Here is an 18,704-nt window from a genome sequence, read left to right as displayed (position 1 = left end):
ATACAAAGTGATTATGTACATTCACTGAGTGAATATTTGGAAAATAAAACATATATTTCTCGCTAGAAATGTGATCAAAATACATTATTATGCAGAAACTAAGTCAAAATATTGATCTTTTCACAAAAAATGAGAGAACTCTCCGCCATGTTTTTTGTTCTGACCGCCAGGACCTTAAAAGTCACGTGACTTGGAACAAACCAATAGGAAAAAATATAAACTTGCATTGTAATGAAATCCGTGTCAGTTTCACGGAAATTTGAGTGATTCCGTGGCTAATCCACGGATTTTGAGTGAAGCGAATCCGTGACTATTTCACGGATTCCTGTGAGACCAGGTTCGTACAACTCTGAAAAATGGTTTGAAATGTTATGAATATTTTTTTCCTGAAATTGTTGGCTACTTTGTTACGCACAATTATTAAATAAAGATGGATTTTAATCATGTGTCTTTTGACAGTGCACAGTATATTCAATATTAAAACCAACTGGGCAGGACTTTACTCAAGGTTAAACTGAATCAAGTCCAAGTCAAGTCCAAGACCAAGTCCAGTTGAGCCAGAGTCAAGATACACTACAGAGAAAATCAAGCCCAGTTCATGATTGTAATAGTGTCAATAATGTCTTTCTAGTGCGATCGATAGATAGATAGATAGATAGATAGATAGATAGATAGATAGATAGATAGATAGATAGATAGATAGATCCAATCTAGATATAGAAATTTTATTTATCCCCAGGGAAATTCACATATCCAGGAGCAGCTTTCAAACAGACATTGAACATAATAACATAATAAACTTAGTGATATATAGTGATTGATATAGTTATTTTGAGTTAGGATCGCCGGAAATAATATTTTATATATATATATATATATATATATATATATATATATATATATATATATATGCATAACAAAGCACTGAATCAGTATTAGGTACAACTTGGCCAGTTTTCAATAGCTGAGACACAAAACCAAGACAAGTGCATGACCTAAAAAAGTCTCTTGAGACCAGACTTAAAAAGAATACTACAGCCCTGCATCTGGGGAAACAAAACACTTTATAACACTTTGGGAACTCTGTCAGATGGTCCACCCACCCACTGAATTTTGCTCCACAACCAAACATGACTGGAACATCCGATAATTCATCTGTGTTTGCTGAAGATAACATTAGGTGTGACTCATTAGGTGCGATCTTGACTAACAGTGCTGTGAAGTAGGACAGGTGCTGCAACTTGCAGGATGTAGAAACAGGCAATATAAGCCCCCAAAGATCCAACTATCTCAATCATAACAACTCTGACCGCACCAACAATGATCGGCACTCTGTACTTCTTAGCGCTGCTGAGCTCGTCGATGGCCTCAGGGGTATGTATGAATGATTTAAATCATCTTTATGCGTTAAGGATCATAGGTGGGTAATAACGCGCTACATTTACTCCGTTACAAATACTTGAGTAACTTTTTGGATAAATTGTAATTTTAGGAGTAGTTTTTTTGGACCATACTTTTACTTTTACTTGAGTATATATTTGAAGAAGGAACGGTACTTTTACGCCGTTCTATTTGGCTATGTGATGGTAGTTACTTTTTTTTTTTTTTTAATCTTTTTTTTTTATTACATGCGAGATCTATTTCTACGTCTTCAGCTTTCAACCAATAAAAAACATTAGAAAATGATCTAGCCAATCAAATGCAGCTACTTGGGTCAGATGACAAGTGTTGTCATGTTGGTCATAGCCATAGCAACAGTGAACGCGCACTTTTTAACGGCCCGTCACCTGCCTTGACTCACATATGAACTAAAGTGACATCCCATTCTTAATCCATAGGGTTTAATATGATGTCGGTCCACCCGTTGCAACTTATGGCAATATATTGTATCTTTAGTTTGAAGATTGCTGTTTTATATGTTGTTTGCTACTATTTTATACCGTTTGTGTTGCTTTCAAAAATAAATCCGGAGAAAACGCGGTACTTGTACTCTTGAGTACTTGAGTAGTCTTTTCACTGCATACTTTTTTACTCATACTTGAGTAATTATTTTCATGAGTACTTTTACTTTTACTTGAGTAATTATAATCTTAAGTAACAGTACTTTTACTTGAGTAAATTTTTTGGCTACTCTGCCCACCTCTGTTAAGGATGTCACATTAACTGATCTGCTGTACGTTTATGTGACTAGTATGTAGGCCTGTGGAGCGAGCGAGCCAGGAATGGGACAGGAGGTGGGGACAGGTGCACTTGTGACGCCTTCTTGCCAAGTTCTACCTTCCCTGTTGGAGACCTGGTGGTGGTGGAGCAGACAGCTGCGGAGATCTCACACAAAGTGGAGCTGGAGATGGGCAAGGTGTGCAGGCATACTTGAAGCATGTGCAAGAGATTTGAGACAGAGACGACAATGTATAAAATCATCCTTGTCTCGACTTTTTATTTAGCTGGAAGACTATGAGATCAAGCTGACAGCGTATGCAGAAAAGATAATACACCTGACAGCAGAAATAGAAACAATGGAGAAGAACCCTGATGACTACAATGATGCCGACCTGGACGATACGAAGGTGGAGATCAAACAAGTGGAGGCTCTGATTAAAGAGCTGCAGCTCTCCATCAGAGGCTCCACCACTGTCTTTGAGTCTCTGCGTGTACAGGTAGGTCTACATGATGGCAGCAGGGGCCGATTATGGGACAATGAGGCCCGGGTGCCTCTTTTTGTCGCTCTTTTGTGTCCCTTTGTAGTCACTATGTCTCTCTGTGTGTATCTATCTCTTTGCAGTAGTTGTGTGTCTCTTTAACCCATAAGAAACCATGGTGACACTCATGTAACAAACACTTTAAATCTTCTATAATCTCCCATATTCAGCTTTATGCTTCACCTTAACTCATTAAATCCCTAAGTGACATATACTCAACACCCTGGTGTGGTGGTCATGTGACTTTAACAGGAAGTGACTTCTCCAAAATGTAGCTGTGACTGGGAATAGAAATGTGAAAAAGTAGATAATTTTAAAAAGGTTATTTTTTGTTACTTGGCTAAGTTTAAACCCATTTAACAATTCTAAACCGTTAATAGGGAACTGAACAAAGTAAAGTCACAATTTTGATATATGTTATGGAGATGCAAAAGAAAAAGACACATTTTATGCTTACAGAGACACCAATTTGCCTATTTTTTTTCTATTTTAAAATAAGAACTATCATAAACATAAATACCATAAACGGCCAATGTAACGTTCATATGTCACATCACAGATCTTTGGCATTTAGGGGTAGCATTTTTTTTTTTTTTTAAAACATCAGAAATGTGTTTTATGTGGTCAACTTATAGAACACATCCTTTAAGGATAATTGGGTCTGGGTTCTTATGGGTTAAGGTCTTTTTGTTTCTTTTTTGATTGTTTAGCATCACTTTTTATTTTATTTTATGTCTCTTTGCGGACATTTTTGAGTCTCTTTGTAGTTTCTTTGTGTCTCTTAGTAGTCATTTTAAGTCTCTTTGTGGATGTTTTGTGTCTTGTGATTATTTTTGAGTCGCTTTGTATTTCATTTTGGCTCTCTTTGTGGTAGTTTTGCTCATTTCCACTGTCGATCTGAGGCTCTTTGTGTCTCTATGCAGCTGTTTCGCATCTGTTTGTTGTTGTTTTGGCCTCTTCGTAGTCTTTTTATGTCTCTTTGCAGGCATTTTTGAGTCTCTTTGTAGTTTCTTTGTGTCTCTTAGTAGACATTTTGAGTCCCTTTGTGGATGTTTTGTGTCTTGTGATTATTTTTGAGTTGCTTTGTATTATATATGTGTCTTTGTGGTTGTTTTGCTCTTTTTCACTGTCGCTGTGACCCTCTATGTGTCTCTATGCAGTTGTTGTAGTTTTTTGGTCTCTTTGTAGTCTTTTTATGTCACTTCCTGTTTCTTTGTGGACATGGCGGATCTTCGTCAACAGATATGATGCCAATCCACTGATATCATGTTTTCTCTCAGATCACAGTCATGGTGGCGACCCTGACCAGGCTGGAGAAGACCTACGACAAGAACGTGGTTCTGGTGACGCGTCGGGAGTACGTCAAGGTGCAGCTGCAGCTCGAGGAGTGTGAGAGACGCCACCAGGAACTTTTCAACCCCAACATTGGTAAGTTAATTCACACTCATATCCACATCTAAATCTAAGCCCTCTTTGGACTCTAACGTTCCCTCACTTTCTCTGCAGGTTCTTGTGCACACACGGGTATCATCAAGGTCGGCAAGCCCATTGTAAGCCAACTGAATGCCCATCTTAATGCAGGCTACAAATATGGAGGCTGGGGGAAAGATTCAAAACCTGTTCCTGACAGAGAATCTATGTACTGGTACTCTGGGTACAGCAGTGGCTCCATTGTTGATGTTAGGTTCTACACAAATTATAAGAATCTCATTTTGAGAAACCACTTCCAGCATCACAACTTACACAGCAGCTGGACTGGCACAGGGAACAATTTCATCATCCGTGACAACTCTCTGTATTATCAGATCAACAGCCCGTTTGGGTTGGCCAAACTTAATTTCACCACCATGAAATATGAGTCCAGGGTGATTCCTGGAGCCAGCACCAGATTCTCCTACACTAACTCCCCCAATCAGAACTTTGACTTTGCCGCTGATGAGACGGGCCTGTGGGTGACCTACGCCACTGAGGAGTCCAGCGGTCGGTTGGTCCTTGCTAAAATAAACGAGCCTTCTTTTGGGGTTGAGGAGGAATGGGATACTAGCGTCTATAAACCAGGAATGAGCAACACCTTCATGGTGTGTGGCGTCCTGTATGGCATCAGAACAGTTGATATCCAAACTGAGGAGATATTTTACATGTATGACACCAAAACCCAAGAGGAGAGCTACGTCCGTATTCCCTTTGAGAGGTTCCAGGAGAAATTTTCCAACCTGGACTACAATCCCACTGACCAGAAGCTCTACATGTATAACGATGGCTACTACGTTAACTACCATCTGTGGTTTAACCACACTACTAAAGCCACTGCGGCACCAGCAGTTCTCCTGCCCTAAATATATATAATAAGTATCACATTATGTGAATGAAGCAATGATCTCTGTCTTTTTCTTTCTTGTAGTTCATAGAGCACCACTTATCCTTCTTCTTCTCTCTTGATTGCTAATAAATGATCTTCAGCATTACAAAAGTGTCAAGTGTGTCCTTGTGCAAATGCTCATGTATAAAGTGAATTATTTTCTAATGACTGAAAATGAGTCAGTTCATTCAAATGTTTTACTTAAGTAGAAGTATTAACACACAGTGAAAATACTCCACAGCAAGTAAAATTGCTGTAAAATTATGCAGGCATTTTCACCAAATGGTCTATTAAAGTATTTAAAGTAAAGGTACTCAGTAAAATGTTCCGTGTAAGAGTTCTGCTGCTATATATGATGTTTTTGGATAAATATTAAACACAAACAGAGATTGGAGATACATGGTTTTCACTGAAAAGGAAAAATTATGAAAAACTATACGTTGAAAAGTAACTAAAGCTGTCGGAAAATGTAGTGAAGTAAAAGGTGCAAGTTCATCTCAGTGAAGTAGAAGTAGAAGTAACCTATAAAGTAACATAAAATGGAACTACAGGACATTACAAATAGCACAAATGTGTAAATGTAAATGTACTAACTTACATTCCACCACAGAAATGAGAAACTCATACACTCAACATACAATCTTGTGGTGTTAAGATAATTCCACTACTGATGGTTTTATTAGCCTTTATAATATTTTCTGACACTGAAATAAATAAGACATGCAGAACAATTATGCTATTTGATCATGTGGAAATAAACTGTAACTTCTATAAACACCCATACAAAAGAAGGAATTTATTTCCACTATTAGATGAGAATTTCTAGGCATAAACTATGATTCTTAACTACAAATGCTGTATTGCAGGATAAATCATTGAATTTATTATAATGATGTTTACTTTCTCACCTTTTCTCTGTGAGAAAAACTATCCATGTTCAGTCTGCAACCATAGTGTTGACCACTTAATACATTTCATATATATTGTATGCAGTGGTGGAAAAAGTATTCAGATCCCTTACTTAAGTAAAAGTACCAATACAACACAGTGAAATTACTCCACTTCAAGTAAAAGTCCTGCATTCAAAACCTACTGAAGAAAAAGTACAAAAGTATCAGTATCAAAATGTATTTTAAGTATCAAAAGTAAAAGTACTCGTTATGCAGAAGGGACCCACTCAGATTGTTTTATATATTCTAAATATATTATTAGATTATTTGTATCGATACTTTTATGTAAGCAGTGTTTTAAATTTGCAAAGATAGGGCTAATTTAATTACTTAATATACTGTTATATGATTTAATTAGGAAAAAATGTCTAATCACTTTAAATTGTCTTTATGTTAAAAAAAATTCTCTTTATGTTAAACCTCGACCTGTAAAGTAACTAAAGCTGTCAGCTAAATGTAGTGGAGTACAAACTACAATATTTGCCTCAAAATGTAGTGGAGTAGAAGTATAAAGTTACATAAAATGTAAATACTCAAGTAAAGTAGAAGTGCCTCAAAATTGAACTTAAGTACAGTACTTGAGTAAATGTACTTAGTTACATTCCACCACTGACTGTATGCATAAGTGCAATAGACCTTTTTACATGTCACAGTAATTAAAACTTTGGTGTAAATTATACAATTATTTATGGCTGACATATTATAACTGTTTCAGTTTCAGGGTCCTGGTATTGTGCATGCTGGCTCACTCTCACACTTAAACAGAACAGAGCGGTTGTTAATGTTATTACCAGCTCATGTCCTTTTTCAACTATGACAGGTCAAATGGCATGCTGGGATAAACAACCTGATTTTGAAAGATGCAGGATGCAATATTTTCCCCAAAAATTAGGAATGAGAAAATAATGCAACCTAAACCTAATGCTTATATAGCTTTACTCAAGTACTTTACTTAAGTACAGATTGTAGGTAATTGTACTTTACATAGTATTTCCATTACATGCTGCTTTATAATTCTCCTTCACTACATCTTAGAGGTAAATATTATACTTTTTACTGCTCTGTATTTGTCTGACTTCTTGAGTTACTTTTCAGATTACAGTTTTTTATCCCCTTGGTGTCCACTGAATGTGTATGTAAATTGATTAGAGAAGGCCCAAAGTGGTTTTCATAGGACAAACATATGATGATCTTATGATGCATTGCTGTAGATTAATCTACCCAGCAGTGCACAAAGACGTTAAAATGAGCACAACCTGAAATCTACATCTAAACTGCATCGGAGTGATAACCCACACTGAGTTTGAGTCTAGATTTTAAAAAAAGTTCAATTTTACAAATCATATTTACTATGGTCATACCTGCTAACCAGTGGTGGAATGTAACTTAGTACATTTACTCAAGTACTGTACTTAAGTACAATTTTGAGGTACTTGTACTTTACTTGAGCATTTGCATTTCATATATCTTTATACTTCTACTTCACTATATTTAGCTGACAAGTTTAGTTACTTTTCAGGTCGAGATTTAACATAAAAACGTGATAAAGTTAAAGTGATGAGATTTTTAACAGTAGGCCTATATTACATAGTTAAAATTAGCCCTATCTTTGCAAAATTAAAAAGCTGCTTACATAAATGCATCAATACAAATAATTTAATAACATATTTAGAAAATATATAAAACAATCTGATTGGCTCCATTCTGCACAATAAGTACTTTTACTTCAGTAAGTTTTGAATTCAGGACTTTTACTTGTTGTGGAGTCATTTCAGTGTTGTATTGGTTCTTTTACTTAAGCAAGCAGTCTGAATATGTTTTCCACAACTGCTGCAGACCTTTCTGTTAACCTTCTGGAGTCTATCCATTTATTGAAAATACACGTTTTATTTAGTTTTATTATTTTTTATTTATTATTTCTGCTGTTTTTGTGTGTATACATTTTTTTTTAAATGGTACATTTCCACAGATACCTGTGTCTTTGTTTGTATTTTGTGTTCCTGGCAGCTTTATACTTTGACTGAAAGATGCTTAACACAGACAGAAATTAATGCATAGGGAGTTGACAAATTTGAACCAAATCTCCTGGACTCCAAAGGTTTAACAAGTGATTTTTTTCAGTGTTGCTGATAAAATGAATAAAAAATTGCTCATGCATAGTCAGCATTTCACTCCAAAATAGTTCCCTTGTGGCACATCATCTCTTTCACATGAGAGCACCACCCAAGTCATACGCACAGGATTACACAACTAACCATGTGGATGAGGAAACATTACAAAGAAGCAATTTGATTCTTTTACTTGCAAAACAGTGAGAGCTAACCTCTAAGATGATGACTATACAAACTAATATGACCTGTTAAACAAGATCGACCATAAATGAAACTGTTTGGATTAGATTAGATCCAATTACACAGCCTGAGACAGTGTCAGCAGGTGGATATGATGACCTCTTTCTACAGTATCTAACAAAACACATGCAACACTCAGTCAACAGGCCATAAACCTTACAATGTGTTGCCGGGAATTCACTACATATGGCATTTTTCTCATCCACATCCTGTTTTCAGATCGAACCCTGCGTGTTGGATCCTTCAAAAGTTATTGTAAGCAAACAAGGATAATGCCATAAGTCATACGGTACTTGTGAATGAACATCTGTTCTTCCAGTCACCTCAAATAACAACTATGGGAAGAGAGAAGGTGTCTGTGACGATATGATAAGAGCTGTCTTTAAAAACCGTACGATCAGGCCACCAAGGAAACACTTGAGAGGTAAACTGAGACACAATGGTGCCAATTCTGCTGCTGCTGCTCAGTCCTGCTTTGGCCTGGATTGTAAGTAACCAGTCTTTTCTATTAAGACATGCATCAGTCATTTATTATGATCAATATAAATGGTAGTATTTTTTGTCTTTGTATTTGCAGCCAGTGGAGGACTGGGAGTCTGGCAATGTGACTGCATCAGTGGGTGATGCAGGCCAGTGCCTTTGTCATGTGTATCTGCCTGAAACCAGCTTCCCTGCTGACCGTGTTCAGCACATGCAGCAAGTCAGCAAGGATCTGATCCTGGAGGTGGAAATTCAAATGAATAAGGTGCAGTAAAACATATTAAGACTGGAGTCGATTGGAGGCGATTCGACTGCATTTACATGATAACGGTTTGGTGAGTCATCATCACTTTGATTTCTATTTCTTCTCTCTTTCAGATGACAAGTTATGAGGGCATGTTGGAGGTGTACCTGAAGGACCTGCTGGACCTGACTGTGAGAGTGGCCATGCTGGAGAGCAGTCCTGACAACTACATCAAACTGGACTTTGAGCTGCTCAGGATCGAGCTCAGAGAGTTTGAGGCTCTGGTGTCTCAGCTCAAAGGCTCCCTCAACTCCTCATCACCCCTGTTTGACAGTCTGTATACTGAGGTAACCTAGCTATTGTTTAACATACTTGCAAATAATGTGACTTTCTTCATACTTTTTTTTTTTTAACTTCTTTAGTGTCCTTGTTCTATTCTGTGTTTTTTTCTATTGTTGTTTTTATTTATGCTACCTCAGTATTTTATTCTATTGTATTTTACAGTATTTTATTATACTTGAATACCGGACTGCTGTGACGACCGAATTTCCCTTCAGGGATGAATAAAGTTATCTATCTATCTATCTATCTATCTATCTATCTATCTATCTGTCTGTCTGTCTATCTATCTATCTATCTATCTATCTATCTATCTATCTATCTATCTATCTATCTATCTATCTATCTATCTATCTATCTATCTATCTATCTATCTATCTATCTATCTATCTATCTATCTATGAATATTAATAGTTACCCCAGAGTATTATCTTTGGATCACCTACAGTAGACTGCAGTTGGCATGTCCCCAGTTCAGAGAAGCAGACAGCAGTACCAACACAGAAGCTAAGCTAAAGAGGCAAAACAAAATGTATTTTAACCATAAAATGGCCCACCTAGAAAAATCAATATCAGTTTTGCTCGAGGAGGCCCTCAGGGACCAGAAGCTGTTATCTACAGGCTACTTCTGTCAAAGCCACCAGGGTCCATTGACGGAAACAGTAATTTTATCTCGCACAACAAGGAAGTTGCTGCTCTACTGATTCTGTTTGTGTAATTGTGTCGTGTTTTAAAGTGTTTGCTCAGATTTACTAAAGTCACACAATGACCCACGTCTTCAGTGTATCAGTGCATTACTTATCTTTTGTGCCAGTATACGCCTGCTTCTCCAAACTGGGGGCGGTGCCATAAGTAATACACTAACTATGGAAAAGTACCTCATACAACCACACAGGAAAATCTAAATTATCCTGTTAAATTTCCATACGATTTGTGTTTCTATTCCTAGATACGCAACATGACCCTCATCGTGAACCAACTGGAGACTTATGACAAGAGCAACCTGGAGGTGATCCGCATTGAGTTCGCTAAGCTGCAGAAGAAGCTGGAGGAGTGCCAGAAGGAGCAGGAGATCATCAAGCCAGATATTGGTGAGGCCATTAGCCATTTTTTTTTTGTTTTAGCAGTTTCTCATGGGTCCGGGGCCCTGAATTACAAAATTACTATGAAAGAGATGCTAAACAACCGCAAGAAGACACAAGGAGATGCAAAAAGACAACAAAAAGACACAAAATGATTACATAGAAACAAAAAATGAACAAAAATTTAAAAAAGATTATTACGGAAAGACACAAAACAACCAAGAAAAACACAAAATGACCTTAAAGTGACACACAACAACTACAAAGATCCCAAAAAAGGACTAACTCTAGATATTGGGCTGGGCTTGTGTTAACATTTTTCCTTTTTTTTTTTTCAGGCAACTGCAATCACACAGGAATCCTGAGCATCAGCAAGCCAACGGTGGTCCAACTGAATGCTCACTTGGCGGCCAGTTATCAGTATGGGGGCTGGGGAAAGGACTCCAAACCTGTTAGAGGCTATGAGTCCATGTACTTCTATGGTGCATACAGCAGTGCAAATGTGTATGACTTCTATTTGTACACCAACTATGAAAAGCTGATTCTGAGGTCCGCATTCAAACAGCATGACATACCAAATGGGTGGGTAGGCACCGGTAACAATTACATTGTTCACGGTAACACCATATATTACCAGAAAAACTCCCCCTTCAGTATGAGCAAACTGAATCTGACCAGCTCAAGATATGACTACAGAGTGATCCCGGCCGCCAGTGAAAAGTTTTCATATAGTTACTCAGCCAGTCAGAACATGGACTTTTCAGCTGATGAGAATGGCTTGTGGGTATTGTATGCATCAGAGGGGAACAAAGGTAAGATTGTTGTCGCTAAAATAGATGAGAAATCTTTTGGTGTCGAGGAGGAGTGGAACACTGGTGCGTTCAAGCAGCTGGCTGGCAACGCTTTCATGGCCTGTGGAGTCATGTACGCCACCAGGTCAGTGGATCTGAACACGGAGGAGATCTACTACGCCTTCGACACCAAGACCAACCAGGAGAAACACCTCAGCATCAGCTTCCCCAAGTTCCAGGAGAAATACACCAACCTGCACTACAATCCAACTGATCAGAAGCTCTACATGTACAACAGCGGCTACTATGTGTCCTACAGCGTGAGGTTTAACAAACAGTGATAGCTCCTCTTTGTGATCTGCGTATTGTGATTGATACGAACGATCTGTATTTACTCACTTTGTTCCTGCAGCTCTATAAAGCTATGACCTGTTATACTTTACTGTCTTTTCCTAAATAAAATCAAACTGAAGCATTCAAACTGTGTCAATTATTTTAATAATACTATAACAAAATTACTGACAGACAAAAAAACATGTGTGCATGATTTAAGATTAGATCCAGATAATCAATTTATACAAATTCAATAAAAGTAAAAAATAACTGAAGTAGATCCAGTGTGTGCAATCAAATATGACACTAATGAAGTTATATAAATGATGAATCAAATCTACTGTACATTCATCAGATTTAAAATGGACAAAGACATGAAGCAAATACATATAATCAATCTAAATTGCATAGTACACAATAACACAATAAAATGGGACATTTTATGCTTATTTTTATGTTTAAATGTTCCAGAAACATTGTTTATCTCATACTCTGTCTGATTACATCTGTTCTAACCTTCTGCATGAAACGCTGTGTTTAAGTGCCCGTCTCCTTAAGCCACCCTCATGAAAAAAAGCCCAAAGCACTTCTTGCAGACTGTCTTTTATGTATGTGTACACACACACACACACACACACACACACACACACACACACACACACACACTGAAAAAGTGTTTCAAAAAGTGCTTTTTTTCACAATATGTGCCCATTAAAATCTAAAGAATATCGAATCTGAGATACACACAGTGTTGGAAAAAGTATTCAGATTCATTACTTAAGTAAAAATAATAATACCACACTGTTAAATAACTTCACTACAAGTAAAAGTCTTGCATTTAAAACTTACTTAAGTAAAAGTACAAAAGTATCAAAATGTACTCAAAGTATCAAAAGTAAAAATACTCATTATGTAGAATGGACCCACTCAGATTGTTATTTATATATTCCAAATATAGCATTCGAGTATTATTACTGATGAATTTATGTAAGCAGTGTTTTAATTTCCTCAAAGTAGCTACTTAATATACTTTATATGGTTTGATTAAAGAAAAAATTCTAATCACTTTAAATTGATCATGTTTTTTATGTTAAATCTTGACCTGCAAAGTAACTAAAGCTGTCAGCTAAATGTAGTGGAGTAAAAAGTACAATATTTGCCTCTAAATGTGGTGAAGTAGAATTATAAAGTCACATAAAATGGAAATACTCAAGCAAAGTACAAGTACCTCAAAATTCTAATTAAGTACAGTACTTGAGTAAATGTACTTAGTTACATTCCACCACTGGATACACAGTATGTTGAAGCTGTAAACTTATGTCCAGAAGGTGCAAATACTGCAGCAGACTGGAAGCCAATAATCAGTCACTATATCTTTTAGTATTCACGCATCAAAGTGTCAAAGTCAAGAGGTCAAGAGGTCAAGAGGTCTGCTTGAACCATAGATTTTTTTTTATAAATAAGGCCTGAACAGATGAGAAACAACGCTGATGTCTGCTCTGTCAATCCAGAGGGACAGGATGAATTAAGGCTAAGTTGCATTGTTGCAACATTTTCAGCTGTGCACCAGGATGTAACAAAAGCTTAAGATTAGTGTTGAACCGATCACCCTACAGCCCAAAATAATCAACCAATTAATTTACTCCTAAATTGGAATATATAAATTAAAGTAACACTAAATGCAAAACAGCTTTGTTGTATTTTTAGCTTATAAGTTTTGTGTCATTTCAGACTACATGTGGAGACTCTGCATCATATAAGTGGGAGACAAGTAATTAACCAGGATTCAGACAGTGAGTTCCCAGTGGTATAACAACATTATGCACAGTAATTTAAAATGGGAATATTATGAGACTTCAGAAATGTTCCTGAAATTCAACAGCTTTGGGAAAATATTAACACGTTTCGGTAACGCTTTATAATAAGGTCCTTAATAACCATTAATTAACAAGTAATAAGGCATTGTTCTCGCTTTAGATCCAGTAGTTGCAAAAAGCATAGTGATCTTATAGTTAACTTATAATAGATGAGCAATAAAGTATATTTTAATATCAATAAGCAAACAAAATAAGATTAATAAAGGCATGGCAAAGACATAATGGGTGGGTCATGGGTGTTTGTAATGCCATTATTAACACTTATATAAGCTTATAAACACACAATAGTGTTAATAATCCTGATCTTGTAGCATCTTGTAAGGACTTACAAGGGCCTTATTACTTGTTAATTAATGGTTATTACAAGGACCTTAATATAAAGCGTTACCCATGTTTCTTGTCTAAATTTAGGTCTCGTACAGTTCTGTACTTTGGTAAAAGAATGCAGTGAGCAGTTTTTACATCCTGAAGTTCCGTCACTGACCAAACAAACTCTCTGAGGATAAAACCCAACCATACACAATATTCCCAGGTCTGAGGGGTGTAATATACACACCTGCCCTGATCTCAAGGATGCAAACACAATTGTTACAACTGTGGAATGATGTCACATGCTTTATGTTTGCTGATAAGAGGCGGAAAACCCAAAGAGTAAGAAGCAATCAGACACAATGCCATCAGAGACAAAATGCATCAGACCCTGCTGCTGCTCTTTCTCCTTCTGAGCCCTGCTCTGGCTTGGCTTGTAAGTTTAAAAGAAGGCTGTTAAAGCTTATTGAATACTGTGTAATATGTTAATACAATAACTGAGTTGTCTTGCAGCCAATGGAAGACTGGGAGTCAGGGAATGTGACCACGTCTGGTGGAGGCCTGGAGTGTGTTTGCAGTGTGTTCCTGCCCGACAGCAGCTTCCCTGCTGACCGAGTGCAACACATGCAGCAAGCGACCACTGACCTGAGGCTGGAGCTGGAGATCCACATGAATAAAGTGAGTATGAAACAGCATCCTCTATGTTTCTTGCATTGTGAAGTGCTCCAGTTCAGACAGTCAGAGTAAATAATTTTTTTGTTTTAGTAACTTTTTTGTAAGTAAAAGTCCTGCACTTACTGAAGAAATTTTGCTGCTGTTATTGTAAAGCTGTAAGTATGTACTGTTAACTGATATTCCTTAAAAACAATGCAAATAAATGGAATTATTGTTTTGGCAAAGTTGCTGTGAAACATACATTACTGTATGTATCAACAAGGGCCCATACAGTGTTACTAATGTACTATGGATTTACTCATTTCCAGTGGTGGAAAATATTTTCATATTATTTTATTATATAATATATATATGTATATATTATTTTCAGATCCCTTACTTAACTAAAAGTACTAATACCACACTGTGAAATGACTCCACTAAAAGTAAAAGTGCTGCATTCAAAACTTACTGAAGTAAAAGTACAAAAGTATCAGCATCAAAATGTACTTAAAGTATCAAAGTAAAAGTACTCGTTATGCAGAATGGACACACTCAGACTGTTTTATATATTCTTAATGTATTACTACATTATTTGTGTTGATGCTTTTATGTAAGCAGTGTTTTGATTTTGTGAAAACAGGTCTCATTTAATTACTTAATATACTGTTATACGATTAAATTAGAAAAAAGTCTAATCAATTTAAATTGATTAGACAAATGAAAAGTAACTTAAGCTGTCAGCTAAATGTAGTGGAGTAAAAAGTACAATATTTGCCTCAAAATGTAGTGGAGTAGAAGTATAAAGTTACATAAAATGGAAATAATCAAGTAAAGTACAAGTACCTCAAAATTGTAGGCTACTTAAGTACAGTACTACTATGAGGCCGTTCTCTTGGCTTTATGTTAAATTCCTTCAATGTGTCAACTAAAGCTGCAAGGATTAGTCGACTAAGCTGTTAGTTGATTAGAAAATTAATAAGCAACTATTTTTATAACCGAATACTCATTTTTATAATTTTTTAAGCATAAAAAATGCTTAAATTCTGGTTTCATGCTTCCTAAATGTGGGAATTTGATTTTTTTTTTTATGAAACATGATAATAAAACTGAATATATTAGGATTTTTGGAGTGTCAGATTAAACATTACCTTTAGAGATTCAATGATAAGTAAAATACTTGCCTGAGAGTCCTACTGAATACAATGAGAAATACGTCATTATGTGTAATTTTATAGAAGATACAATGCATTGTTGCAATGACTAACCGTACAAAATGGTTAAAAAGTAACATTAACAATCAAAGATCCCTTGAAGAACGAATAATAAAGGATATCATTTGCATGAAAGTAATTGCCTTACAGTATATGAGTGTGTGTCTTTTAGCTTGTCCACTATGGAGGCAAACTGGACATCTTCCTGGGAGAACTGCTGGACCTGACTGTGAGAGTGGCCATGCTGGAGAGCAGTCCTGACAACTACATCAAACTGGACTTTGAGCTGCTCAGGATCGAGCTCAGAGAGTTTGAGGCTCTGGTGTCTCAGCTCAAAGGCTCCCTCAACTCCTCATCACCCCTGTTTGACAGTGTGTATACTGAGGTAACCTAGCTATTGTTTAACATACTTGCAAATAATGTGACTTTCTTCATACAATTTTTTTTTTACTTCTTAAGTGTCCTTGTTCTATTCTGTGTTTTTTTTCTATTGTTGTTTTTATTTATGCTACCTCAGTATTTTATTCTATTGTATTTTACTACTCTATCTATCTATCTATCTATCTATCTATCTATCTATCTATCTATCTATCTATCTATCTATCTATCTCTCTATCTATCTATCTATCTATCTATCTATCTATCTATCTATCTATCTATCTATCTATCTATCTATCTAGAATATTAATAGTTACCCCATATAGTTTTTATTTATGCTACCTCAGTATTTTATTCTATTGTATTTTACTACTCTATCTATCTATCTATCTATCTATCTATCTATCTATCTATCTATCTATCTATCTATCTATCTATCTATCTATCTATCTATCTATCTATCTATCTATCTATCTATCTATCTATCTATCTATCTATCTATCTATCTATCTATCTATCTATCTATCTATCTATCTATCTATCTATCTATCTAAGAATATTAATAGTTACCCCAGAGTATTATCTTTGGATCACCTACAGTAGACTGCAGTTGGCATGTCCCCAGTTCAGAGAAGCAGACAGCAGTACCAACACAGAAGCTAAGCTAAAGAGGGCTAAACAAAATGTATTTTAACCATAAAATTGCCCACCTAGAAAAATCTATATCAGTTTGGCTCGAGGAGGCCCTCAGGGACCAGAAGCTGTTATCTACAGGCTACTTCTGTCAAAGCCACCAGGGTCCATTGACGGAAACAGTATTTTATCTCGCACAACAAGGAAGTTGCTGCTCAACTGATTCTGTTTTTGTAATTGTGTCGTGTTTTAAAGTGTTTGCTCAGATTTACTAAAGTCACACAATGACCCACGTCTTCAGTGTATCAGTGCATTACTTATCTTTTGTGCCAGTATACGCCTGCTTCTGCAAACTGGGGGCCATAAGTAATACAGTGAGTATGGAAAAGTACCTCATACAACCACATGGAAAAATCTAAATTATCCTTTTAAATTTCCATACGATTTGTGTTTCTATTCCTAGATCCGCAACATGACCCTCATCGTGAACCAACTGGAGACTTATGACAAGAGCAACCTGGAGGTGATCCGCATTGAGTTCGCTAAGCTGCAGAAGAAGCTGGAGGAGTGCCAGAAGGAGCAGGAGATCATCAAGCCAGATATTGGTGAGGCCATTAGCCATTTTCTCAGGTGTCTGGGGTCCTGAATTACAAAATTACTATGAAAGAGATGCTAAACAACCCCAAGAAGACACAAGGAGACACAACAAGACAAAAAAAGACCCAAAATGTGATGACAGAGGGACACAAAACAACCAAGAAAAGTGCAAATGACCTCAAAGTGACACACAACTACAAAAATGGCAAAAAATTACCACAAAGAGATACAAAACGAGTTGAAAAGAGACACAAAACAACCAAGAAAAACACAAAACTGACCTCACAGAAACACACAACGAGAGGTGGTGGAGCCTTTTGTCTTGTAATCGCCCAGGGTTGCATGTGATGGTGACGTTTTCCTTTTCTTTTCTTTTCTTTTCAGGCAACTGCAACCACACAGGAATCATGAGCGTCAGCAAACCTACGGTCATCCAACTGAATGCTCACTTGAACCCAGGATACCTGTATGGGGGGTGGGGTAAAGACTCCAAACCAGTTCGAGGCCATGAGTCCATGTACTGGTACGGTGCATACAGCAGTCCCTCTGTGTATGAATTCTACCTGTACTCTAATTACAACAAACTCCTTCAGAGATCCTCCTTCACACACCACGGTCTGCCACAAGGCTACGAAGGCACTGGTAATAATTATATCGTCCATGGCAACGCCGTATATTACCAGGCTGCCAACCCTGTCAGAATGACCAAACTCAATCTGACCTCTTCTGTTTATAGTCACAGACAAATCACAAAAGCAAGCCAGAGATTCACCTACACTTACTCACCAAACCAGTATCTGGACTTTTCAGCTGATGAGGAAGGATTGTGGGTAATGTATGCCTCAGAGGAAGCCATGGGTAAAATTGTTGTTGCTAAGTTAGATGAGAAATCGTTCGGTATTGAGGATGAATGGACCACCGGTGCGTTCAAGCCTCTGGTGGGGAATGCTTTCATGGTGTGTGGAGTCATGTATGCAACCAGACCTGGGGATCTGAAGACAGAGGAGATCTATTACTCATACAACACCCTGACTGGAGAGGAGCGGTACATGAGTATTCCCCTTCAGAAATTCCAGGACACATTTGTCAACCTGCACTACAATCCCACTGATCAGAGGCTTTACATGTACAGCAGTGGATACTACGTGTCCTATAACTTGAGGTTTAACGAAGAATGATGCCTCTGGTTCTTGATCTGCTGTATTGTGATTGATACAAATGATCTTTACTTACTTTCTCTGATATCTGTGTGAAACTACACCTTTGTTTCTGGAATAAAAATCAAATTTGAGCATTCAAATGAGTTTCCTGTTTTGTTTCGATTTAAGTGAATGTGCGAAAAATAAAATATGGCTGAGTGAACATTTGAGAAAGGGTAAAAAGTATAACTGACCTTTAGCAAGGTTCCTTTCGG

The 18,704-nt window shown here is 36.9% G+C and overlaps 3 protein-coding genes across 3 annotated transcripts; all 3 read left to right on the top strand.

Annotated features, from left to right (window-relative positions):
• The first annotated feature begins 1,320 nt into the window (after positions 1 to 1,320).
• On the top strand, positions 1,321 to 5,035 carry LOC131987768 (olfactomedin-4-like). The gene is made up of 5 exons (XM_059352629.1): positions 1,321 to 1,374; positions 2,192 to 2,356; positions 2,445 to 2,657; positions 3,980 to 4,127; positions 4,206 to 5,035. The coding sequence occupies exons 1-5, from the start codon at positions 1,321 to 1,323 to the stop codon at positions 5,033 to 5,035; spliced, it is 1,410 nt and encodes a 469-aa protein (XP_059208612.1).
• A 3,763-nt stretch (positions 5,036 to 8,798) lies between these two features.
• Positions 8,799 to 11,636, top strand: LOC131988770 (olfactomedin-4-like). Its single transcript, XM_059354017.1, has 5 exons — positions 8,799 to 8,846; positions 8,937 to 9,104; positions 9,218 to 9,430; positions 10,372 to 10,513; positions 10,843 to 11,636. The coding sequence occupies exons 1-5, from the start codon at positions 8,799 to 8,801 to the stop codon at positions 11,634 to 11,636; spliced, it is 1,365 nt and encodes a 454-aa protein (XP_059210000.1).
• Positions 11,637 to 14,193: 2,557 nt separating this feature from the next.
• Positions 14,194 to 18,468, top strand: LOC131988808 (olfactomedin-4-like). Its single transcript, XM_059354069.1, has 5 exons — positions 14,194 to 14,250; positions 14,328 to 14,492; positions 15,855 to 16,067; positions 17,157 to 17,298; positions 17,675 to 18,468. Exons 1-5 carry the CDS (start codon positions 14,194 to 14,196, stop codon positions 18,466 to 18,468), a joined length of 1,371 nt encoding a protein of 456 aa, XP_059210052.1.
• Positions 18,469 to 18,704: the final 236 nt, after the last annotated feature.

The sequence above is a fragment of the Centropristis striata genome, chromosome 16, assembly GCF_030273125.1.
Source record: "Centropristis striata isolate RG_2023a ecotype Rhode Island chromosome 16, C.striata_1.0, whole genome shotgun sequence".
Classification (NCBI taxonomy): domain Eukaryota; kingdom Metazoa; phylum Chordata; class Actinopteri; order Perciformes; family Serranidae; genus Centropristis; species Centropristis striata.
The sequence above is the reverse complement of the archived record's forward strand: the minus strand, read 5'-3'. Positions and strand labels throughout refer to the sequence as shown.